Below are 20,130 nucleotides of genomic sequence, written 5' to 3'. Positions count from 1 at the left end.
ATTAGAAGAAAAGAAGAAAAAATGAATAACAGGAGTTTCAGCTGAATATGCTTGGCTTTGCAGATGTGGCAGACGAGTGTCATTGTGTACTATTCCTTTAATAGAAAGTGAAAGACACGAGGGGAATTTCTGGGGCTGGGACTGTCTGCATGAAGGAAAAGTTAATATGTAGACCAGACCACCCTCAGCTAACATCATTCATATTCTATTTCCCGCTGATCATGATCGCGATTATTCTGGAGATCTAGATCCACTCAAGCAGTGCAACCAAGATTCTACATAGTATGGCATATAGGAAGTATTGTATGCCGGATTTTGCGGACTGTTTTCCCTTCCAGAACTTCTACAAAAACACTGGACGGTATTTCGCTGCACATCACCAGAGTGCATCTGTAAAGACAGACACTCAGGAGAATTGGGTCCCTTCAGCTGAGGCGATCCCCGAGTTCCTTAGTTTACCCTTGGGTTGTCCAAGTTCGAAACATTGTGCCCACGCTGTGGTCTTGGCGAGCCTATGAGCATCGGAGTGCGGCCTCTGGATGGAGCCGTGGCGCTTCGGCAGGTGAGCTGTTAAAGGCTCACCCAGAAAAAAAAAATAAGCTGTCAACACTCAACAGACCCGTCAGCTGCTGGGTGATTATCATCCCGCTGTATGCTCCGGAGCGGATTTTGCTCCTATCCTGTCGGGTATTGCCGATGTCTCCCGTATGACTGATACATAGTATGTATAGGAGAGATCTGCTGTATCCTCTGGCAACGCGGTTGTGTCAAGCATGCTGGCTTAGATGACCTTGGGCTCTGTATCGTAAGTAGTCGTTACTCCAAGGAGGGGCCGGTTCACGCATTGTCGATACCGGATACACAGCCACGATTGACTCGCGTCGAATCCTGCAGCTCGCCTCCTCCAGGTGGGGACTCACCGAAGGTTGAGAGCAAGCGGTAAATATCGCCTAGCTTGGCGGGCTCCCGCAAACTTCCCGGCAGTTGTGCTGGCTTGACAAAATGTCTCAAATCTCGACACAAGCATCATGTCCTCCTTCGAAATCTCACAACACAACAATATAGATGGTAGTAATTTACAAATCCTATCTTACAGCTATTAAGTTGATGTGAGTGCAAGTATCAATGGGATGGAGGATGCAGTGGAAGGACTCATCGCGATTTGGAAAAGCAAACATTGTGTGTACTGTAGTACTCCGTATGAGTAGAGTAAAAGAGTGGAACCTTACAACAGACCCCAGCATTGAACCGGAATTGCGACGAAAAGGCAAATTAAACAATCAAATGGGACTCCGCCGTCCTGGATCAGGGGCCCAGCCAGGACCCGTGGCTCTTAACCCTTAACTCAAGTATCCTACGTGATGACATTGTTGTTAGTGCCTGCCACACGTCACTCACTCCGAGTGTCCTCTTTCTTGCTCTCTTACTTACACACTCCCTATTGATCACCGAGAGCAAATTAAGAATCTAGGCTAATGCAATGCCTATCTTCCACATGTAATCACTGAGAGAACTCCCCCGCTGATAGAAGATGTCATTTTTATTGGTCAGTACCTTCTTCGAGACTGAAGGTAGTATATTATTGCTGGTTGCAAGGAAAGAGCCCCTGGGACGACGACTGTTGAAATGCCGTTTAGTATTCCTTCATCGATGTTGTATTTAAGGCTTACCCATACACCTCTCTATCCTAATACTTAGATCTGACATAGGACTAACACTGATTTGATCTACACAGAATACGTAAGTAGGGACTTGTCGTCATGTGGTGCCTATTGGAGTACCTTATTTTCTTCCGGGATCTGCTATCTACCACTAGTCTAGAATGTGATTATGGTTCTACGGAGTAGGTAGAGATATTCTGTACATGGTACTTACATGGGGGGTTGTGTTTTCTGATTGGTGGTGCGTGTAAATACCCACCTTGCCTCCACCAAGTTGTGGAAGAAATGGAAGAAGCTAAATTCCATGAGATGAGGGAGATCGCCCGTTATCATAATCCTTCTGTGTCAGGTGAACAATTGCCATACTCCAAGCCTCTAATGACGACAACTCCTAACTGTGACATTATCTCATGTAGCCCAACTATTAACTTTACATGTCAAACAACACAGCGATCACGTGGTGCTTATGCAAGAAATTTCGTGAACTTGAGCGATATGGCGAATGCGGTTGGGTGGCACTGGCACAGCGTAAACGGTTACCGTCGGGAGGGGTATACCACCAATCTGTTACGAGATTTTTTGCCTTGCCAAATTTTCTTTCTTTTTTTTTGTCTCATTTCCTCACTTCTGATACCCCTAATATAGTCGCACACGGCCCTCAATTGCTCTTCATAGCTTCTCTTCCTCACGGTTAACCCAGTTTACGAAGATCAGCTCTCTCCGATTCCTACCATGTCCACGATAACCACCCCGGCCGGTCCCCCGGTGGCCCTTGATACGATTACCCAGAATATCGGCAATACTCCCTTGGTTAAGCTAAACAGGATTCCGCGCAGCTTGGGAATCGAAGCCACCGTCTACGCCAAATGTGAATATTTCAATGCTGGCGGGAGCGTGAAGGATCGCATCGCTTTGCGCATGATTGAAGAAGCGGAACGATCTGGGCGCATAAAGCCTGGCGATACTTTGATCGAACCTACTAGCGGTAACACGTAGGTCCCGTTGTGCAATTCACGCAGATGTTCTCAAAGGTCGTGCTCTAACGCATATGTTTTTCTTTCCTATCACTAGTGGTATCGGTCTAGCTCTTGTTGCGGCCGTCAAGGGTTGGTTGATCCAGAATCTCTAAGTTGGGATCTTTTCGGCTAATAATCTTCCCGGAGTATGCAGGCTACAAGACTATCATAACTTTGCCTGAAAAAATGTCCGCCGAGAAAGTATCCGTCTTGCGTGCCTTGAATGCTACTATCATCCGTACTCCCAACGAAGCGGCATTCGACTCCCCGGAATCTCACATCGGCGTCGCAAAGCGCTTGGAGAAAGAGCTTCCGAATGCGCACATTCTGGACCAGTATGGAAACGTGAACAATCCCCTTGCCCACGAGTTTGGAACCGCAGAGGAAATCTGGACTCAGACAGAAGGTCGGATTAGTGCGGTTGTCGCCGGTGCTGGCACTGGTGGAACGATTACTGGTATCTCTCGCGGCCTCAAGAAGCACAACCCCGATATCCAAGTCATTGCAGCAGACCCCCATGGATCCATCTTGGCACTTCCTGCTGCGCTGAACGACGAGCATGTGAACGAGCCCTACAAGGTCGAGGGTATCGGATATGATTTCATCCCCGAGGTCTTGGATCGCCAGGCAGTTGACAAATGGTACAAGACCGCTGACAAAGAGTCGTTCCAATTCTCTCGGCGGCTAATCGCCGAGGAAGGTCTTCTTGTTGGTGGAAGCAGTGGAAGTGCCATCTCCGCTTTGGCGCAAGCCGCGAAGGATAACAGATTCACGAAGGATGACGTGATTGTCGTCGTCCTGCCCGACAGCATCAGAAGTTATCTTACCAAAGTAAGTCTTTATGTACTCTTAGGCTGTTTTTGATGAGTCCTCTAATCTCGTACAGTTTGCCGATGACGACTGGCTCGCTGCGAATGGTCTTCTGTCATCGACTCCTGAACCCACATCCTTCCCGGCGTTACAGCCACAGGCGAAGAGCGATGCCTTCGCCGGCTCACAGGTCAAGGCCCTGAGACTCAAGCCCATCACAACAGTCCGATCCAACATCCCCTGTGAAATCGCCATTGAAATGATGCGCGACAGAGGTTTCGACCAACTGCCCGTTCTTGCTCCTTCCGGCAAGAAGCTTGTCGGACTGCTTACCCTTGGAAATGTTCTCAGCCGGCTGACCCATGGACGTGCTACCGGGAAGAGCCCGGTTGCTGATGTTATGTTCGATTTCAGCAGGATTCCGGAAATTGTCACCGATCCCAGAGATATGGGGCTTGCCAGCTCGCAGGCCGGCCAGAACGGTAGTGCTGACGCGAAACCCCATATCAGAGATCGGAAATTCGTGGAGATCACCATGGATACGCCTTTGAGCGTTCTCAACCGATTCCTTGAATGGAACAGCGCAGCTGTTGTTACTGAGCGAGATGACCAAGGTGCCATGAAGCCGGTTGCGGTGGCGACCAAGGTCGATCTCCTCACCTGGATGCTTCACAACGACAACAATGGAAACTCGGGTAACTAATATTATAATATTCTAGCGACTTGTAACTTGATTTTTTCAACCGGTATGCTATAAGTTGGAGAGTATCAACTATATCTCCAATTGCTTTTCTTGGGCGGATGCCCTCCGGCACACAGTTCTCGAGTCATCCAGTCATATAACGAAGGCTGTGCCATGGGCGGTATGGAGTTAATTGGAACAAAGCTAGATAGTTCAGGTCAAACGAGCAATCAAATACTACCGTTAAGTTGGCGCATCTTGACATGTGTGTAGGACTGACGTATGTAACAGAGGCCTAGAATGACGTCTCCGGTCCACTGTTATGTAACTCAAATCACCGGTTTCGATATTAAATAGCAACATAAATCCGAATTGTACTCCCAAAGGATGGCCAGCGATGGAGATCCCTCTTAACTATACATCGTCTCTTCCTTCGGATACTAACATCCATAATGACAGGTTTATTCACATATAGGGAATTCTCCTTACGGGACACACCGCCGTTGGATGGGAAGGTGGCTCTGGTAACAGTATGTCTACTATTCGTTACCGAAATATATATGAAAAGTTGCAGTACTATAACTTAGAAATCAAAATATCACAGTCCTGCAGGAGACTATCGCTAACACGACAATTAACAGGGTGGTCACGGAGGCATAGGAAGAGGTAACCAGCTCTTCTCTACCCTACTAGTTATCGCTACACATGTCGTCTCTCCTCCCACGCCGAGTCTTGGATCAGCTTTCCTAATTATATAATGTTAAATCAGAGATCACCGCCCAGCTCCTTATTCATGATATCGACAGAGTTTTGGTCCTCGGTCGGAACAGTGACAAATTCCTAGCAGCCAAAGAAGAATGGCAACGTCGTCATATCAACCTAGGGAAGGACGACAAAAGAGTCACTTTCATCCAATGTGATTTGGGTGATATCTTTGCCATGAAGGAAGCAGCTGATCAGGTCAGAAGTATAACACGACGACTAGATATCCTTATTTGCAATGGCGGTATGACACCTGCTATACCACCACTCTCCCCCCACCTTCACTTTCATACTACATCTTCAACGAACTAGCGGCATTGATCGATCGTTCTTAAACACATTCTATAGGCCTTGGTGTCACAACCAACTACGAACGATCACCCCAGGGAGTGGAAATGGTCTTTGCGGCAAACTGCATTGGCCACCAGGAATTGGTCACCCTGCTCCTACCACTTCTGAAACGCACAGCAAACCAGTATAGTGAATCCAGAGAAGCCCGGGTTGTTGTCACTAGTTCCTCGCTGCACTCGGTATGCCGCACCTTGGACTTTAACCAGCTTACCACGCCTACACGTGTGATGCCTATGCACCCGTATATTGATGGCTTCTGGCGTTATTGTCGTTCCAAGTTGGGAAATATTCTCTTTACGAGAGAACTCGCTCGTCGAATTGAGCAAGAAGGACCCAACGCTAACAATATCTACGTGAATGTTTTCTTCCCTGGGAACATTGTCACAGAGCAATGGAAAGCCTGGGACGAGTATGTAGGAACTACTCTCGGTGCAGTTTTCCGTTATATCTTTTCAATCATCGGGCAAAGTACACAAGACGGAGCGGCCACCGCCGTCTATCTGGCTACAAGTGATCAGATTCGTGTTGATGGTATTCGCGGCCAATACTACATTCCGATTGCCAAGCCAGACGCAACGACTGACATTGGTAATGACCCGGTTCTCGCCCGCGACCTTTGGGTACGTATTCTAGCATTCTGCCCTCTCTGTCCCTGACTCCTCTCCTCGGATTTCTGACTGCATACAGGATTGGATAGATATCAAGGTAACAGAGCATCTGGGCCTTCATTGGCAACAAGAGACCTAATAGCAACTGCTCCGAGATGTATCCGTCAAAATTAATACGGTCATTGAACTTTTTGGCTATATTTCAGGTATATCATGATACTAAGGGTTCCAGTCTCTGCTCATGGGGATCGTTCCGGCGCATAGGACTTACATGGACTGTCTGGATTGTGTGTAGGAGTTATGCAATTTTTCAAGATATATCTCGTATCGTTTCATCCCATCTCTAGGGCCAGTAGCACTGTCACTGGCCCAAGTAATATACGAACATTCAGTTCAGAGGCGTTGGCCAATCCATTCCTCCCACTTTCTGACGCCGGCCCCGAGGTTGCCCTCCTCATCACTCTTGACTGCGCCGCCGACAATGTCAACAGTCAACCCAATTTCATCTTCTAGGCCTCGGAAGGTGAACTTGATCCGAGTGTCAGTACTTCCCAGGATATCATCTTCGCCCTCATCAACTCCAGCGCCGGCGCTAGCATCCATGAGACCTTTGCTCTTGGACTTCCGGATTCTGTCAATCTCAGCCTCTAGCTTTTCACGCACTGACCCTGGAGGCAAGGCAGTGAAAAGGTCTTGCTTGTTGGCCACCACGAGAACGGGGATCTCCGAGGCTGCTTTCGCGGAATTCTTGCCCTTCTTGAGGGCTCGGTTCTGGAGAGCTAAAAGCACATCATACAGATATGAAGCTGTATCTCGCAAAGTCTCAGCCTCAACAAGAGCAGCCGTATCGACCATAAAGAGGACTCCGCGCAACTTGGACTTTACATCCTTGGACGTTGACATTGACAGCAACGTCGCAAGTCCCTGAGATCCCCGCAGCTTTCCATGACCCGGAGTATCCCATACGCGGTACTTGACAGGGTTCTTGGAGATATCCTTCAGGGAGGTGTCATTGACAGAGCGATAGCGGTTCGAAGCGGTCTGAATGGAGGCGGGAAGGCTGATGGTAGCTACAGTAGACGTTTGCGAGGTATGTGTGAGCCGAGAGTCTTTGGGAGGAACACGTGACGATTTAGTCTCAAGCTATTGTAGACGAAAGAAGGCTGTTAGCACAAGCTACAACTTGGGTAGGAGAAGAGGGAATGCACAAAGCAAGGCCAAGTTCGATTGGACATACCAGGCTTAAGAGAGCGGTCTTGCCAGCCCCACTGGGACCAAGGAGTAGGAAATTGCTGGAGGGTGGAGAAGCAACTGTTCGGTAGAAGATCAGGTGCAGCAGAATAGGTAGCCCAAATGCAATGAAGACTGTGACTGCAATTGCAATGGGGCTGCCGTCAAGCAGACTGGTAGCTATTCCCTCGAGGGACTGCCAGTTCGCATGAGTTTGCATCTTTCACAGATGCTCACGTGAACCACGGAGGACTGATACGAAGGGGCTCTTCACTTATCCGGTGAGTAGTGAAAAGGGGATTGACTGTGTAGGGCATGAACAGGTCAAGCTCCGCAGTATGTATTCAAGAAGCTACCAATCCGCAAGCGCAGAACTTCTTGTCCCTCGTCTTCCCCAGGTCTGGTTAGAGCAACAATTCTGACGCAGCCAATCAGTAGACCAAAGTTTAGGAGCTGTAATCCTGTCCAGAAATTGGCTGACGTCCAAGTTGTTGCTTGTTGGTTGCTGGAAATTGCAGCGGTGACAACGAAACCAGCGAAGCGGGTGGGCCAGACGGATCATGCCACCTTCGGAGCGGGATTCTGGCCGAAGCTGGTGCTTGCCTTTATGCCTTGGTGCCTTTATGCCTGGTTCATGGCCCGTGCGTTATAGTTCCCGACTAGGGACATACAGGTATATACTTCGGTAGCACAGCAGGCTTCCCAGCATGCCGTTGATTGCAGGGGGTGACGGGAGGGTGTCAACAGACATCTCCAGCCATCTTCCTTCTTTCGAATCACTTGTCCACGCTCGTTTATTTGGCAGTTGAATTTCTTTTCCTTCCCCTCTTTCTTGTTCTTCCCATAATGAGACTCGCGCGCACAGTATACTTTGCGCTATCGCTTCTCTCAACTGCTTTCGCAGATATCGAATTCATCGAACCAGCAGCCGGTGCGGTCATCAGAGCTGGGGATGTGGTTACTGCTCACTGGAGGGATTCTGGCGCATTACCCCGAATTACTTCACTCGTACAGTATGACCTCTATCTTTGTGCAGGCGGAGACACAGCAGGATCCAATGTGCGTGCTCTATCAATGTTCTCGCCCCTGATGCAAACCCTACTAATACCCAGATCTTCGATACAGGAGGATGTAGTTCTCCTCATCAAAGATGCGCTCTTTACCAGGGGCAATTCAGTTTCATTCAAAATTGATCCCGAGGTTGGCGGCAATGATGCGAACGCATAGTAAGCCCTCCTCCGATGCTCCCATGAAATCACGACAGAGGTTTTCGATCTTGCCTGTTAAAGTCTTTCACTGCTGACGATTGCATCTCGTGCAGTTTCCTTAGGATTGCCGCTTCTGGTCCTGAAACCTCTGTGGTCAACTACTCGGATCGCTTCACCCTCACAAACATGACCGGCTCATTCTCCCCGACTGTCCTGAATGGAATCCATTCCACCATGTACCCTACAGACTCCTTCCCTTCGGGCCTTGAGAATGACAATCATGAAGAACTACGGAAGAGGCAGGTAGCTGGGCCCTTCACGATTCCCTATCAGTTGCAGACTGGACCGACAAGATACGCACCCATGGCTAAGAAGCCTGGAAGTACAATTCCGGCGGGAACACCAACCCCCCAATACCCAACGAGCGCGTATTCCGTTGCTACAACTTATCTACCTCAGGCTACCGTTCAGATGACACTGTCCGCCTCAGAAACATACTCCGTCGTTAGTATTGAAAATACAGTAAGTATAACGTAGCTGGGTCTTGTCAATATCGATTCTGTTTATCTCTTCTCAAGGTTTGCGAAACTGGGCTAACGGCACTCACTTCCACAGGCTTCTCCTGCACCACATGCCGGAGATACTAAGATGAAGCGGTTTTTGGAAAGATGGAAAGATTGAGGCGTATGACGATTCTGGCTTGTAATGTCTGGACTGTCAATACTTGCTGCTCGATCATCCCATGGCTTCCTCCGTACTTAGCACGCCCCCTGTCCTACGCCTCAATGATTCTTTATATTGATGGCTTGTATGTGGCGTTTCCGGACTGGCAGATTGGAGCTCGGTAATACGAGTTATACCTAACTCCAGGCATTTCCCAGCTATGTATGTTTACATCAAAGTGGTTACTATATTGGTCAACGCTGGCCTCTTGAAGTTTATCGGAATCACCAAGCCTACTAAATATACCATAATGTATGTTTGATTCTTGGACAATGAGCAAAGCTCTAGTATCTTCCATTGTTTAGCCTATACTTTCTTTTATATGCAATTCTGATTATATAGTTGTCTGTTACTCATCGATCTTCCGTATCCCTTTTTCGCCGATGAGCGGCGGCAATAACCAGTATCTCAAGGCTGGGGAGAAAGCGATGTTTGGTTTGGGACTCGAGCATCACTGACTTAAGAGGACCGATATGTTGAAAGTGCACTTTCTATCTTGAATCCTCCATTTGGAACGCACCTCGATCGTTCCTTCTCCTTCTCAAGATAGCAAAATGTTAGAAGCATTTGCGTTTCAGTGACGTGGACTATCGTTATTTTGTGTGAAAGAGATGTTTTCTCGAAGAGCCACATATTCACTATCTGCATAACCAAGTAGTGACTGAATATGTGTGCTTCTCTGGCCCTTGATGCGGATGATTTCACTGCTGCCGTAATTGACTAGGGCACGCCCAACTTCCTTCGGCTCCTGGCCATGATGAAGGAACTCCCCATTCAAAGCGTCTGGCGAGATCTTCTCTACCACAACCAGGCGTACTGCTTCCTGTTGGCCAAAATGTCCTTCCACCCCTAAAACACCTGCCGGAAGCAAGCCAGCCTTTTTCTGGAGGGCACTATAAGCGCCATGGTCAATATATAGTGTACCTCGAGGTTTCAGGCCATGGAGAAGCCAGAAAGACCGAGACTGAATCGGGGTTTCCGAGGGAATGAATCGAGTGTGTAGTGGGGGCGGAGTGGGCAAGTCTGGCGAGCCTGAAGACTCTTCAGACCCCAGGTCAAGTTGCTCCGTTTGCTGAAGGTATCTGACAATTTCATGAACATTACCCGGTTTGGAGCTTTTGGTGATGATTGTGGTCACGCCCGCACTGGTTCCCAACTTGGCAGCGACGATCTTGGTACTCATGCCTCCTGTCCCTAAAGAGGATCCGGCAGACGAAACATCGGCCTCCAAAGATGAAATATCCGTGACGACCTCGATAGGCTTCGCATCCGGGTTGTGGCGTGGGTTAGCCGTGTATAGACAGTCGACATCCGTCATTAAGAAGAGGTAGTCGGCTTTGACCATAGCTGCTGTTATTGCCGACAATGTGTCGTTGTCACCGAATTTGATTTCCTTGAAAGAGTGAGCTTTTGCTTTGCTTTTATGCTTCATTGAATAACTAGCCGAAGCATACCGAGACCGCGAGAGTGTCGTTTTCATTGACGATGGGAATCACACCCATGTCGAATAACTGTGCGAAGGTATTTTGGGCGTTGAGATATTGTGTCCTCTATACCGATGTCAGACGTGATATGAAACTCCAGGAACCAGAATGTAGACTTACATCCGCGATGTCGTTTCTGGTCAACAAGATCTGTGCGACGGGGAGACGGAGATGGGAGAAAAGACCGTCCCAAAGACTCATCAGTCTGCATTGCCCAACCGCTGCCAATGCCTGGAGCTCATTTATCAGTTCCTGGGTATCAGGCGATCCGTAGCATTGTGTGTTTTATTACCTGTATACGGGGCAAGTGTTTGGGCCGCTCGTCGATATCCATTCTCCGTAGACCGACGCCGACAGCTCCGGATGAGACGAGCACGACATTATGTCCGTCGCGATGAAGTTTGGCGGCAGTTTCCACGATCAGGGTCAATATCGACAGTATAGGCTCATGGGTGTTCTCGTCCACGATTGAACTCGTCCCTGTTGGTAACACAAATGGATGTTAGCGAATCTGTAACAGTAAATGCTCGGGCTTGTAGTTGGATACCCCGCACCTAGTTTGATGACGATCGTGAGACGTTTGGAAGCCATTGTGAAGTGAAGTTGCAGTTGATTAATCAGGAATATTGTTCACACAATCACCCATCTGATGGCGACACTGGCGATTGGCGGTATCCGACCTCCCTCCCAGACGCGACGATGTCAGACAGGCTGCGCTAGTCTTTGTAGCTCGATCGGGCATCCCATTTGCCGTGTGTGATTTTCCGGGGAATATCTATTTTTTGCCAGGCACATCTTTCACCGCCAATGCGGAGAGCTGATGGCGGAAATCGGCCAGGACGATCTTTCCGCAGCGCTTCCTCCGTATCCATTTCACTGCGCTGGCTTCTCGTCCTTGTATTTATAGGCGAAATGTCGGCTTCAGAGTCTCCCAATACCGGTTCGAAACCCAGCAATCAGGATACGGGCTACATACCGGGCGACGATACCTGGACGCAATGGCGCAATATCTTCTCCATCCTAGCAGGGCGAATGACAGATGAAGGGAAAGAACAATTCCGTGTTGCCCGGGATATCCGGAATGAGGCCGCTGATTGTAAACGTTGCGAGGATCAGCGCGATTATCTCTTACAGTTCAGTAAGTCATTTCCCTTTGCCTCTTCGCGGATACGCAAGGCTTGGGTACTTAGTCAGGGTTACGGCTAATCCGAGAAATCACAAGGTCCCATAATCCGATTCATGAGTGACAGCATTCGACAGCTTGGGGGAGACCTTCATAGCCATAATATTTATTGTCGCCGATGTACCAATCGAAAAGCTGGAGGCTTCGACCCCGATTATGGTATCTTAATTTGCGCGAACGAGATGAAGGACCAAGGACATCTGGAGGACACAATGGCTCATGAAATGGTCCATGCCTACGATCACCTGAGATTCAAGGTTGACTGGATGGACAATCTGCGGCACGCAGCTTGTACCGAGGTAATCACTCTCCTAGGATTATAATCACCTGAGCTTCCCAGCCATCGGCTGACGCAATAAACAGATTCGAGCCAGCTCCCTCAGTGGTGAATGTCGGTGGGCGCGCGAGTTCTTCCGGAGGGGCCAGTGGAAGTTTACACAGCAGCATCAAGAGTGTGTCAGGAGAAGAGCTATCTTGTCTGTACGAGCAAGGCCAACATGCAAGGATGAAGCTCATGCAGAGAAGGTTGTCAATGAAGTATGGGACAGCTGTTTTAGAGACACCCGACCCTTTGACGAGATCTACCGATGATACTACCATTTCCCGAGCGCTGCAGTCCTGCGATAGAGGCCACTTATGTGTATATAATATTTGATACGCCACCTGCAAAGATATATCATTAAATAATAGAGCCAAAGGACCGGACGCCGCAAAAAGCAGATAATCATAGAACTCCAGCATGCTCAACGCACTCCGCACGAAACCCAATCACAAGAAGACCACACGTCTCAACACCCAAAGCGCCATGAATGCATAAGTATTACGTTATTGTTTGGTATCCTTTGACGAAGCAGAAGCAGAACTGCGCTTCACGGTTCGCTCATCCTTAACACAGTGTTTAAGGATCCAGGGATGCCGCTGGATTTCATCAAGAGAGATTCGCTTCTCGGGATCCAGAACAAGGAGCTAGAAGGCATTAGCAATTACTCCATAAAGGGCGGCTGGGCCTCACATACCCGTTTGATAAGATCCCTCGCCTCAGGGCTCACGAATGATGGAACCGACATATCCGCTCTTGCAATCCGCCTCTGTGTCATAACAGGGGTATCCTCAAAGGGAGCTTCTCCAACAAGAAACTCGTAGGTTAAGACACCCAAGCTCCACAGATCGACTTTCTCATTGTAGTAATTGTCCTGTGAGCCCGGCTTGAGCATCTCGGGAGGCAGGTAATCCAGTGTTCCACACATTGTTTGCCTCCGGTTGTTGGGTGCATGTACACTCCATCCAAAGTCACTTATTTTGATTTCCCCGTGGATGCCGACTAGGATATTTTCGGGTTTGATATCACGATGCATGACATGCTTCTTGTGAAGGTATTTCAAAGCAGCAGCCATTTGAGCGATGTACTGAGCAGCTTTCCATTCAGGAAATCGATGTTCCTTGCGAAGATGTTTATATAACTCTCCCCGACCGGCAAATTCAAGAATCAGAAAGATTCGTTTGCTGTCATGGAAGTGCCCATAAAGCCTTAGAACATTCGGATGGCGAAGATTACTCTGAATCTCGATTTCCCGGCGGACTTGCTTCTGCACTCCACCCTGCTGCAACTCAGATTTGTGCAAGACTTTGAGTGCACATACAAAACCAGAGGACCGCTCTTTGGCCAGGTACACCCTACCAAACTTTCCTTTTCCTAAAGGTTTTCCAATCTCAAACATTCCAAGGTGCAGTTTCTTGGGTGCCGGTTGCTCATATAGCGGGTTTGGGTGTCGTTGTTCTCCATTCTCATCTAGGTTGCGACTCGGTAAAGTGTTCTGGGAGCCCTTTGTAGGGGACTGAGCAACGTTCATGGCATTGACTTTGTTGTCATTGGTGTTTTGAAGAGCCAGCTTCAGCAGGTTGGATCGATTGGAGCCGCTATATTGCCCTGCAGCTCCAAGGCCCGAAAGAGACATGGCTGTTGATAGGGAGCTCTGATGTACGGCATTAACAGGCCATGTGCTATACAAGGCATACTCCAGGACTCATACCTTAGGTTTCGAGTAGCCGCCGCCATTGTGTCCGCTGTCATTTTCGTCTTTGACGGAAAGGCGCTCGAGGCGCGCTTCCAATGTCTTGGAGGCCATGGAGAATAATGTAATTGACAGTGATTGGCGACGGGAAGAGCTAAATGAGATTTGCAGGCAATTATCAGGACTATCGTGCCTTACAAAGTCATAGTCAGGCCCTAGAGAGTCTATAGAGAAGAAAGCAGTCTAGATGACGAGCTGGAGGAAGACAATGGAGAACGAGTGAGTAGATAAATAAGGTTGGGGAGAACTGGCAGCTCTCTAGCGACGCTCGGATGTTTATCCGGTTTGGTTTCCAGACGCATCACCCCAGCAACAGTTCGGACCGCCTCTTTCTCCGACACCGCGGGGTATGATCTATCGGCCGGCCATGGGGAACGCCGACGATGCATACCTGTGAATCAAAAGGACCCTTTATCTCTTTTCCGACTCCTTTCTTATCCTCATATTCTCTCTCCTGCCTGTGTATATGCCATCACTGTCGCTTGCCACCCACTCAAAACAACATAGCATGACTTCACGTAGCAACGCGGCGTCAGCAAATATGGCGAGTACCACAACTTCGCCCAGCTTTCAGAAGCCCAATTCCGTGACGGTCAAGGGATTCAAGATCAGCACGCAGAAACTGCCAATACTCAAGGCGGATCCAATTGAGGAAATGACGAAAGAACTAGGAATAACCCCACCAGAAATGATTTTCGGTGACAATCTTGTTGCGATTGAACATGAACAAAGCCCGTGGGGCATAGCTTTCAACGCCTTCGATGCCTTAGACCGTGTGGACAAAACTGGTACATCGATGCTCAAAGTCGCGTACTCGAGAGAATGGCAGAAGAGCAGGTACTGCATCAACTTTGCTTGCCTCGCAGGTCACTCGCACATATTTGTGGCTGACTGGTTGTTAGGGAGAAGACTCACGAAGGAATCAAAGAAGTTGTCAAACCTTTCGATTGGTCTTACACCACGGACTACATGGGCACAGTGAAACCTGGGAGTCGGCCTTTCGTAGCAACAACGAAGCCCATCCCTATCGAACTGTTGAAGCGGCCAGACCCTATCTTGTTCTATGACGACGTCATTCTTTACGAGGATGAACTTGCTGATAACGGCATTACTATGTTTTCATGCAAGATCCGAGTCATGCCATCCAGGCTGCTTCTCCTTGCGAGGTTCTTCATGCGGCTAGATAACGTTCTGTTCCGGCTTCGGGACACGAGAGTCTACGTTGACTTCGATGAGATGGAGATCATCAGAGAATATCAATCTAGAGAATGTGAATATGAGGCGGTAAGACGGGTAAGCTTGTCGCATTCTCTAATCTCGGGTACTAGATCCGATTTGAGTGGCTCAGGGAACTAATCAGTCTTCAGACCTTAGCAGCGACCAGAGACGATGTGCCGGCCGTCATGAGAGACCCTAATAGGCTTTCGGAAATCCTCCCGCTTGTCGAAAAGCGCTTAGAGAGGGTGGCTCTCAATGAATGAAGCACCAATGCAATGGATACTCACTACCACAGTCTACCCCCATCTACCACGCACTGAGGCCCAACTCACAGTCACGGCTCCAACTGGTTGTAGGAAGTGCAACCGGAATATGGATGGCCGCTCTATTTCACCACACAGATTTGCGCGAGCTACTTCAGTAGTTTGAGTCGCTTCAGTACTACTCAGGGCAACTCATGCCAGCAGTAGTCCGGATAAAATGAAGTGCGCGGTCGCGGCAATACCACGTGCGGTGACCTGCCTGCGATAATCTTTACTCAGTGAGAAAAGGCCCTTAGGGATATTATCGACCGAAGCCCGGCGATTCACGTTGAATGATATATGACGATACTATCATGATAGTGCTCATATACCATGGCCTTGTTTACGAAAGAGCGTCATAGTAATGGGGTAGGTGATATAGACAGAATGGTTATTTACTATCCTTTTGGAAACTTTCGACATGCCCATCGCCTGAAACCGCATTCCTACCTATATATCTAGGGGCTTTAGGCTTGTCACATTCCACTGGATATGGTAGGGATTGTAGCTGATAAAGAAGTAGTCGTGACGTACTAGTTAGCTAGTTAGATGAACCGGCAACGCTTGGCGGCAAACAGTGCAAACATCGTTGATCCCGCGGGCTTCTAGCTTTCTCCGGAGTATGGAGCAATCTCAAGTTTTCGGATTGTAAGCAAGGAAGACCCCCCATCTACATTTTCACGCAACAAGGTTTCGTACGATCCAAACGGGTATAAAAAGTGGCCAGAACAAATTAGGGGGTTGTGCTATACAGACAATCAACAATGCCTTCCGCAGGCCCGAAGAATCTGTCCCTTCGGGGGCTCTACAATTTTCAATGCCCGCGGTCCCAGGTAAGACCTCATCTGGCACAGAGGACAATATGAATAACATTCCGTCTGACAAGGCAATAATATCAGGTACAGGCGTATAATCAGTCACATCTAACATCGATTCATGCTTTGAAGCCCTCGGTATCTCATCGCTGCACTAGCCATCAGCAACAACCGCTGGCCTCATGCTTCGCTCTTCCTTCGCAAAGTCGGCGAAATTCTTCCCAGCTAGCTCGCGCAATCGGGCCGCGCCCTGGTACTGCAGCAGAGACCTATGTCGCCTATGGAATGACACAAAAGCTATTCGAGGCCTGCTCCAGACAAGCAGACTACAAGATACCTCAGTTGTCTCAGAAAGGAGCTCAGGTTCCCAAGACAAGTGCCGGGGAAGACTTAGGAGTAGGTGAAGGATGGTGGTATGAAGGTAAGTTAATTTAGTAGTCTTCATCTTCATGAATGGTGTGGCGTGGTACCTTGGGGTGCGTGGCTAACGAGCATCATCCACCAGAATTGGGTCTCGTTCCTACTTTCTCAACATGGTCGCAGGTTACATTCCTGCACATGTACTTGTTGACGGTCCGGTTGCGCGCGTTGCCGTCGCACGATAGCCTTCAAACCTACTCACGCCATTTGATCGACCACTTCTCACATAGTGCCGAGCATCGCATGGATGTGCTTCACGGGTTGACGAGCCGCGGTATACGCAATAAGTTCCTCAAGGATCTTTTTATCCAATGGCGCGGTGTTTTGGCAGCCTACGATGAAGGCCTAATCAAAGGAGATGCAGTGCTGGGAGCTGCCGTTTGGAGAAACCTCTGGAAAGCGAGCCATACTGCACCAGACGGTAAGGACTTGGATTGGTCGAAGATAGCTCAGGTCGTTGCGTATATGCGGCGAGTACTTTTCGAACTCTCTCAGGTGCACGAAGCGGACTTGGTCTTCCAACTAGACCGGCAAAGGAACGGGAAGCCAGGTATTTTCTCTCATTCCGAAGTCGATCAAAAGATGGTCGATAGCAAGCGGTGATATTATAAGCTCGAGTCTACCTATCGGCGCTCTTTTGTTCGCCTTCTGTACGTATAACTATCATGTCTACTGATTATAATGTAACATATTGGGCTTGACCTTGCATGATTCCATGTTTTGTGGAGAAGTATTTGTTTGTTTGCTATCACTATCGTAGTTAATAAGCTTAGTTGACACTGCCGGAATATTATTTCAGATATGCGTTCAAATTATTTTTCTGTCCGTTATGTGAATCAGTCAGGAAGCGATGGGTTCATGTATATTGCTAGACGTCCCTCTTTCCAAACAGATCCTTCTCAACCATTGCTCGGCATATAGGATGGTAGAAGTCCTTGTGCTTCTCGAAAGTTGCGACTGCAACCTCACGGTTGACTCTCTGCAAGCTCCGGAACCTGGTTGCTCTGTCAGCGCCATAAATTGTCTTTTCGGTGCAAGGCAGCTTACAGTGGTCTCACAAACTTCATTCTTCCAATTCTGCCTAGTAGTTCGGTCGCAGGATCGACAACACTCTCATCGCCAGCTTTCAGGCCCACCTGGAAATACAGATTGGCGACTTCTATGTTCTCACTCTTGGAAAGTCCGTAAACTTCGCCCATGAGCTTCGACAGCTCAGGAGTAAGCGGCCGCTCAAGAAGAAGCATTTGTTCCAGGAAAACGACGATCTGGTTTGCACTCAAGTGCTCGATATCGCTGGGCTGCGGCTTGAAGGAGGTCTCCGGAAGGGACTTCCACTTCTGGGCAAGTTCGTAAACAATGTCAACAAGTGATGTATCGAACTGAGGCTTAGGAGGTAGCCCAGGGGCATAGAACCAGGTATCCCAGTCAAGATCATTTAGTAGTTTAGACGCTTCTGCGTCAGCGTCAAAAAACTCCAAGAGAGTCGATTTGAACTCGTAGGAATCTAGTGACTTCCCCTTGAACACCGTAAAGTACTAAAAGATCAAAATTAAGTCAGTAGGTTCGGTTTGCTTTATGAGCCTGAATAACGCACGTGAGGGATGAAACGGTCGAACTTCTGCTTTCCTACAAGTGTTTCCAGGTGGAAAAGGAAGTTGAATCCTTTCTCGTAGGGGATGCTAGAAAAGGCATCATCGGGGTCCTCGCCCTTGAGGTCCGTGATCAATTTAGTGAACTCGTGGTCATGCCCAAAATGCTCCACGGAGTCAGCGAGTGCTTTCCAACCTATAATGGCGGAGAAGTGCCGATATGGTTCCCCATGTCTAGTTTCAATTAGTAAGTCGTTACGGTGGCAAGACATGATGCTAAACTCACACGGCAGCTAGAATCTAGAGCATTGTCAGCAAAAAGAAAGGATTATGCTGCCTCAGCCGGCGGGAAGGGGCAGAGAAAACAAGCTTACCCGCCTCTCTAAATAGGTAGTCCAGCCTTCGTTCAGCCAGAAATGTTCCCAGGATGCATTGGTCACGAGGTTGCCGCTCCAGCTGTGCGCGAGTTCGTGGGCAATGACATCAATATTTTCTCGGTCCTAACCCGTCACGTTAAGCATCAGACAGCATATATTGCACAAGACATCTTCTAATCCGTACCTTAGAGATAATACTGGGAGTGGCGAACGTGAAGATGGGATTTTCCATTCCTCCGTAAGGGAAGCTTGGTGGGAGAATCAGGACATTATACTCGCCCCAGGCGTAAGGGTATACGATTTTCTGTCTTGGTCAGAGATGGTCCATTGCACCAGGCGGCTCACAAACCTCGATTGCACCAATAAACTTCTCCGTATCGGCTTCGAGCTCCCACTGGCATTCCTGGACCTTGTCGGGGCTGGTGGCCACAACACTGCGGGGTCCGATTGGAGCTTCTGAAATGTCACTGCCATTCGTGAGCCAACGTAGTGGTGATGGGAATTTGTGGATAGACGACAGGCTTACCCGCTGGCTAGAGCGAAGAGGTAGCTCGGGATTGGGACACGTTGATGGAACTGGTACAAAGATCTGCCCTCAGCTTTCGAGACACCCAGGCCATCCCGAACAGGCAAGCCACTAGCAATCACAGGAAGGGGGGACGAGATGTTAAAGTCGATGGTACTCTTAACATCCGGTGTATCCTGGCAGGGAAATATGGATCGTGCATGGATCGCCTGGCACTGGGAAACTAGATTGGACTCTTGTAAGCAGCTCCAATGAGTTTAATAATCACGCCTGGTCTGAGAATTCTCACAGATACTGGGCGGGAGAAAGGCTGAACTGGCTTACACATGTATGGATGCTTCTTGTTGGATGTTTGAGCCGGGGTCAGCCACTGGAGTGCGGTACACTTTTCAGTAGTCTGAACAGAGATCTAAAGGGGCTGCAGTGTTAGGCCAGGTAACAGCGAGGGAAGTCTCTGGTATTCAGGATTTCATATGTACCTCAACGTCAATGGTTTCGTCCAAGTTCACTCCCTGATCGAGCTTGATCTTCAAGGCAGAGCCGTAAGGTTCCAACGGAGGGAGAAGCTCCCAGTCGGAAGGCTTGCCGTCAATTTTGACGTCTCTGATAGTCACATGGTTAGAGTCCAAAATAATCTCCTTCGAATCACCGTTGGTAGTTGACTTGAGCTTGTGGATGACATTTCCCACGAGCTTTTTCTGATCAAAAAGGATGTCGAAGTTGGCAGTGATGTGGGTGCATATCCAGTTGTTATAGTTGCTCAGGGTATTAGGATCCCTAGGGGGGTTGATGCTAGTCGCCATACTACGTCTGTGAATCTGGGGCAGTCGGAGAGACCACCGGACTTGAGTCGAGAAGTTGACGTTGGCCTTCAGAATGGTAAAGCTGGGAACTCGTGGGGAGCTAATCCGCCAGAATAAAGTGAGAGGAATAGTAGAGTGCCCCTCTTATATTACCGGCCGGACGACTGGATGGAAAAGAGAACGTAAAAATTCTTCACTATCCTCCTACCGTTCTCTTAATATGACTATGATTGTATTTATTTTGGGTGGGATTTTTAGCTTAGCTACTTAGAGGGACTACTAGGGGGGGA

At 48.7% G+C, this 20,130-nt stretch overlaps 11 protein-coding genes across 11 annotated transcripts; 7 read left to right on the top strand and 4 right to left on the bottom strand.

The window, feature by feature from the left end:
• Window positions 1-2,097: 2,097 nt before the first annotated feature.
• BO88DRAFT_439383 (cystathionine beta-synthase CYS4) lies at window positions 2,098-4,190 on the top strand (the record flags this gene model as incomplete). The annotated part of the gene is made up of 4 exons (XM_025709716.1): window positions 2,098-2,653; window positions 2,733-2,767; window positions 2,832-3,508; window positions 3,531-4,190. The coding sequence occupies exons 1-4, from the start codon at window positions 2,394-2,396 to the stop codon at window positions 4,188-4,190; spliced, it is 1,632 nt and encodes a 543-aa protein (XP_025557276.1). The 5' UTR covers window positions 2,098-2,393.
• Window positions 4,191-4,308: 118 nt separating this feature from the next.
• Window positions 4,309-5,314, top strand: BO88DRAFT_409156 (NAD(P)-binding protein). Its single transcript, XM_025707893.1, has 3 exons — window positions 4,309-4,699; window positions 4,811-4,835; window positions 4,939-5,314. The coding sequence occupies exons 1-3, from the start codon at window positions 4,622-4,624 to the stop codon at window positions 5,241-5,243; spliced, it is 408 nt and encodes a 135-aa protein (XP_025557275.1). The 5' UTR covers window positions 4,309-4,621; the 3' UTR covers window positions 5,244-5,314.
• Window positions 5,128-6,156, top strand: BO88DRAFT_217606 (short chain dehydrogenase/reductase). The gene is made up of 2 exons (XM_025701971.1): window positions 5,128-5,902; window positions 5,970-6,156. The coding sequence occupies exons 1-2, from the start codon at window positions 5,327-5,329 to the stop codon at window positions 6,027-6,029; spliced, it is 636 nt and encodes a 211-aa protein (XP_025557274.1). The 5' UTR covers window positions 5,128-5,326; the 3' UTR covers window positions 6,030-6,156.
• BO88DRAFT_409155 (signal recognition particle receptor subunit beta) lies at window positions 6,016-7,661 on the bottom strand. Its single transcript, XM_025707892.1, has 2 exons — window positions 7,128-7,661; window positions 6,016-7,033 (listed from the first exon to the last, which is right to left on the bottom strand). Exons 1-2 carry the CDS (start codon window positions 7,338-7,340, stop codon window positions 6,284-6,286), a joined length of 963 nt encoding a protein of 320 aa, XP_025557273.1. The 5' UTR covers window positions 7,341-7,661; the 3' UTR covers window positions 6,016-6,283.
• Window positions 7,662-7,832: 171 nt separating this feature from the next.
• Window positions 7,833-9,474, top strand: BO88DRAFT_409154 (putative beta-1,6-glucan biosynthesis protein (Knh1)). The gene is made up of 4 exons (XM_025707891.1): window positions 7,833-8,179; window positions 8,246-8,346; window positions 8,442-8,850; window positions 8,944-9,474. Exons 1-4 carry the CDS (start codon window positions 7,967-7,969, stop codon window positions 9,007-9,009), a joined length of 789 nt encoding a protein of 262 aa, XP_025557272.1. The 5' UTR covers window positions 7,833-7,966; the 3' UTR covers window positions 9,010-9,474.
• On the bottom strand, window positions 9,335-11,284 carry BO88DRAFT_409153 (glutamate 5-kinase). The gene is made up of 5 exons (XM_025707890.1): window positions 11,090-11,284; window positions 10,828-11,015; window positions 10,656-10,766; window positions 10,506-10,601; window positions 9,335-10,444 (listed from the first exon to the last, which is right to left on the bottom strand). Exons 1-5 carry the CDS (start codon window positions 11,124-11,126, stop codon window positions 9,626-9,628), a joined length of 1,251 nt encoding a protein of 416 aa, XP_025557271.1. The 5' UTR covers window positions 11,127-11,284; the 3' UTR covers window positions 9,335-9,625.
• An 88-nt stretch (window positions 11,285-11,372) lies between these two features.
• On the top strand, window positions 11,373-12,423 carry BO88DRAFT_409152 (mitochondrial inner membrane protease ATP23). The gene is made up of 3 exons (XM_025707889.1): window positions 11,373-11,673; window positions 11,758-12,017; window positions 12,082-12,423. The coding sequence occupies exons 1-3, from the start codon at window positions 11,448-11,450 to the stop codon at window positions 12,307-12,309; spliced, it is 714 nt and encodes a 237-aa protein (XP_025557270.1). The 5' UTR covers window positions 11,373-11,447; the 3' UTR covers window positions 12,310-12,423.
• On the bottom strand, window positions 12,143-14,014 carry BO88DRAFT_217469 (aurora family serine/threonine-protein kinase). The gene is made up of 3 exons (XM_025701970.1): window positions 13,749-14,014; window positions 12,735-13,691; window positions 12,143-12,684 (listed from the first exon to the last, which is right to left on the bottom strand). Exons 1-3 carry the CDS (start codon window positions 13,842-13,844, stop codon window positions 12,544-12,546), a joined length of 1,194 nt encoding a protein of 397 aa, XP_025557269.1. The 5' UTR covers window positions 13,845-14,014; the 3' UTR covers window positions 12,143-12,543.
• Window positions 14,015-14,331: 317 nt separating this feature from the next.
• Window positions 14,332-15,271, top strand: BO88DRAFT_353168 (TIP41 family protein; the record flags this gene model as incomplete). Its single annotated transcript, XM_025703626.1, has 3 exons — window positions 14,332-14,627; window positions 14,693-15,083; window positions 15,158-15,271. The coding sequence occupies 3 exons, from the start codon at window positions 14,332-14,334 to the stop codon at window positions 15,269-15,271; spliced, it is 801 nt and encodes a 266-aa protein (XP_025557268.1).
• Window positions 15,272-15,673: 402 nt separating this feature from the next.
• BO88DRAFT_217377 (uncharacterized protein) lies at window positions 15,674-17,272 on the top strand. The gene is made up of 3 exons (XM_025701969.1): window positions 15,674-16,143; window positions 16,210-16,546; window positions 16,631-17,272. The coding sequence occupies exons 1-3, from the start codon at window positions 16,075-16,077 to the stop codon at window positions 17,146-17,148; spliced, it is 924 nt and encodes a 307-aa protein (XP_025557267.1). The 5' UTR covers window positions 15,674-16,074; the 3' UTR covers window positions 17,149-17,272.
• BO88DRAFT_409150 (bifunctional aminopeptidase/epoxide hydrolase) lies at window positions 17,259-20,085 on the bottom strand. Its single transcript, XM_025707888.1, has 10 exons — window positions 19,517-20,085; window positions 19,362-19,446; window positions 19,038-19,260; window positions 18,861-18,978; window positions 18,696-18,815; window positions 18,509-18,634; window positions 18,421-18,434; window positions 18,140-18,368; window positions 17,593-18,080; window positions 17,259-17,540 (listed from the first exon to the last, which is right to left on the bottom strand). The coding sequence occupies exons 1-10, from the start codon at window positions 19,838-19,840 to the stop codon at window positions 17,414-17,416; spliced, it is 1,854 nt and encodes a 617-aa protein (XP_025557266.1). The 5' UTR covers window positions 19,841-20,085; the 3' UTR covers window positions 17,259-17,413.
• Between the last annotated feature and the right edge of the window lie 45 nt (window positions 20,086-20,130).

The sequence above is a fragment of the Aspergillus vadensis genome, assembly GCF_003184925.1.
Source record: "Aspergillus vadensis CBS 113365 unplaced genomic scaffold BO88scaffold_40, whole genome shotgun sequence".
In the NCBI taxonomy this organism is placed as follows: domain Eukaryota; kingdom Fungi; phylum Ascomycota; class Eurotiomycetes; order Eurotiales; family Aspergillaceae; genus Aspergillus; species Aspergillus vadensis.
This window is presented reverse-complemented; position numbering and strand designations above follow the sequence as displayed.

Coding starts and splice junctions, on each gene's coding strand:
- BO88DRAFT_409150 (XM_025707888.1), bottom strand. CDS start 19,840: ATGGCGACTAGCATCAACCCCCCTAGGGATCCTAATACCCTGAGCAAC. Junction 19,447..19,516: donor ACGAAACCATTGACGTTGAG/GTACATATGAAA, acceptor CAGCCCCTTTAG/ATCTCTGTTCAGACTACTGA. Junction 18,081..18,139: donor TCGACCGTTTCATCCCTCAC/GTGCGTTATTCA, acceptor TTGATCTTTTAG/TACTTTACGGTGTTCAAGGG.
- BO88DRAFT_409156 (XM_025707893.1), top strand. CDS start 4,622: ATGACAGGTTTATTCACATATAGGGAATTCTCCTTACGGGACACACCG. Junction 4,700..4,810: donor GGAAGGTGGCTCTGGTAACA/GTATGTCTACTA, acceptor GACAATTAACAG/GGTGGTCACGGAGGCATAGG. Junction 4,836..4,938: donor TCACGGAGGCATAGGAAGAG/GTAACCAGCTCT, acceptor ATGTTAAATCAG/AGATCACCGCCCAGCTCCTT.
- BO88DRAFT_409155 (XM_025707892.1), bottom strand. CDS start 7,340: ATGCAAACTCATGCGAACTGGCAGTCCCTCGAGGGAATAGCTACCAGT. Junction 7,034..7,127: donor AGACCGCTCTCTTAAGCCTG/GTATGTCCAATC, acceptor CGTCTACAATAG/CTTGAGACTAAATCGTCACG.
- BO88DRAFT_409153 (XM_025707890.1), bottom strand. CDS start 11,126: ATGGCTTCCAAACGTCTCACGATCGTCATCAAACTAG. Junction 10,602..10,655: donor CCAGAAACGACATCGCGGAT/GTAAGTCTACAT, acceptor ACATCGGTATAG/AGGACACAATATCTCAACGC. Junction 10,445..10,505: donor ACGACACTCTCGCGGTCTCG/GTATGCTTCGGC, acceptor CACTCTTTCAAG/GAAATCAAATTCGGTGACAA.
- BO88DRAFT_217469 (XM_025701970.1), bottom strand. CDS start 13,844: ATGGCCTCCAAGACATTGGAAGCGCGCCTCGAGCGCCTTTCCGTCAAA. Junction 13,692..13,748: donor GCGGCTACTCGAAACCTAAG/GTATGAGTCCTG, acceptor GCCGTACATCAG/AGCTCCCTATCAACAGCCAT. Junction 12,685..12,734: donor CGAGGGATCTTATCAAACGG/GTATGTGAGGCC, acceptor AATGCCTTCTAG/CTCCTTGTTCTGGATCCCGA.
- BO88DRAFT_409154 (XM_025707891.1), top strand. CDS start 7,967: ATGAGACTCGCGCGCACAGTATACTTTGCGCTATCGCTTCTCTCAACT. Junction 8,180..8,245: donor GAGACACAGCAGGATCCAAT/GTGCGTGCTCTA, acceptor TCTTCGATACAG/GAGGATGTAGTTCTCCTCAT. Junction 8,851..8,943: donor TCGTTAGTATTGAAAATACA/GTAAGTATAACG, acceptor TCACTTCCACAG/GCTTCTCCTGCACCACATGC.
- BO88DRAFT_217606 (XM_025701971.1), top strand. CDS start 5,327: ATGGTCTTTGCGGCAAACTGCATTGGCCACCAGGAATTGGTCACCCTG. Junction 5,903..5,969: donor TTCTCGCCCGCGACCTTTGG/GTACGTATTCTA, acceptor GACTGCATACAG/GATTGGATAGATATCAAGGT.
- BO88DRAFT_409152 (XM_025707889.1), top strand. CDS start 11,448: ATGTCGGCTTCAGAGTCTCCCAATACCGGTTCGAAACCCAGCAATCAG. Junction 11,674..11,757: donor CGATTATCTCTTACAGTTCA/GTAAGTCATTTC, acceptor AGAAATCACAAG/GTCCCATAATCCGATTCATG. Junction 12,018..12,081: donor GGCACGCAGCTTGTACCGAG/GTAATCACTCTC, acceptor CGCAATAAACAG/ATTCGAGCCAGCTCCCTCAG.
- BO88DRAFT_217377 (XM_025701969.1), top strand. CDS start 16,075: ATGCCTTCCGCAGGCCCGAAGAATCTGTCCCTTCGGGGGCTCTACAAT. Junction 16,144..16,209: donor TTCAATGCCCGCGGTCCCAG/GTAAGACCTCAT, acceptor CAATAATATCAG/GTACAGGCGTATAATCAGTC. Junction 16,547..16,630: donor TGAAGGATGGTGGTATGAAG/GTAAGTTAATTT, acceptor ATCATCCACCAG/AATTGGGTCTCGTTCCTACT.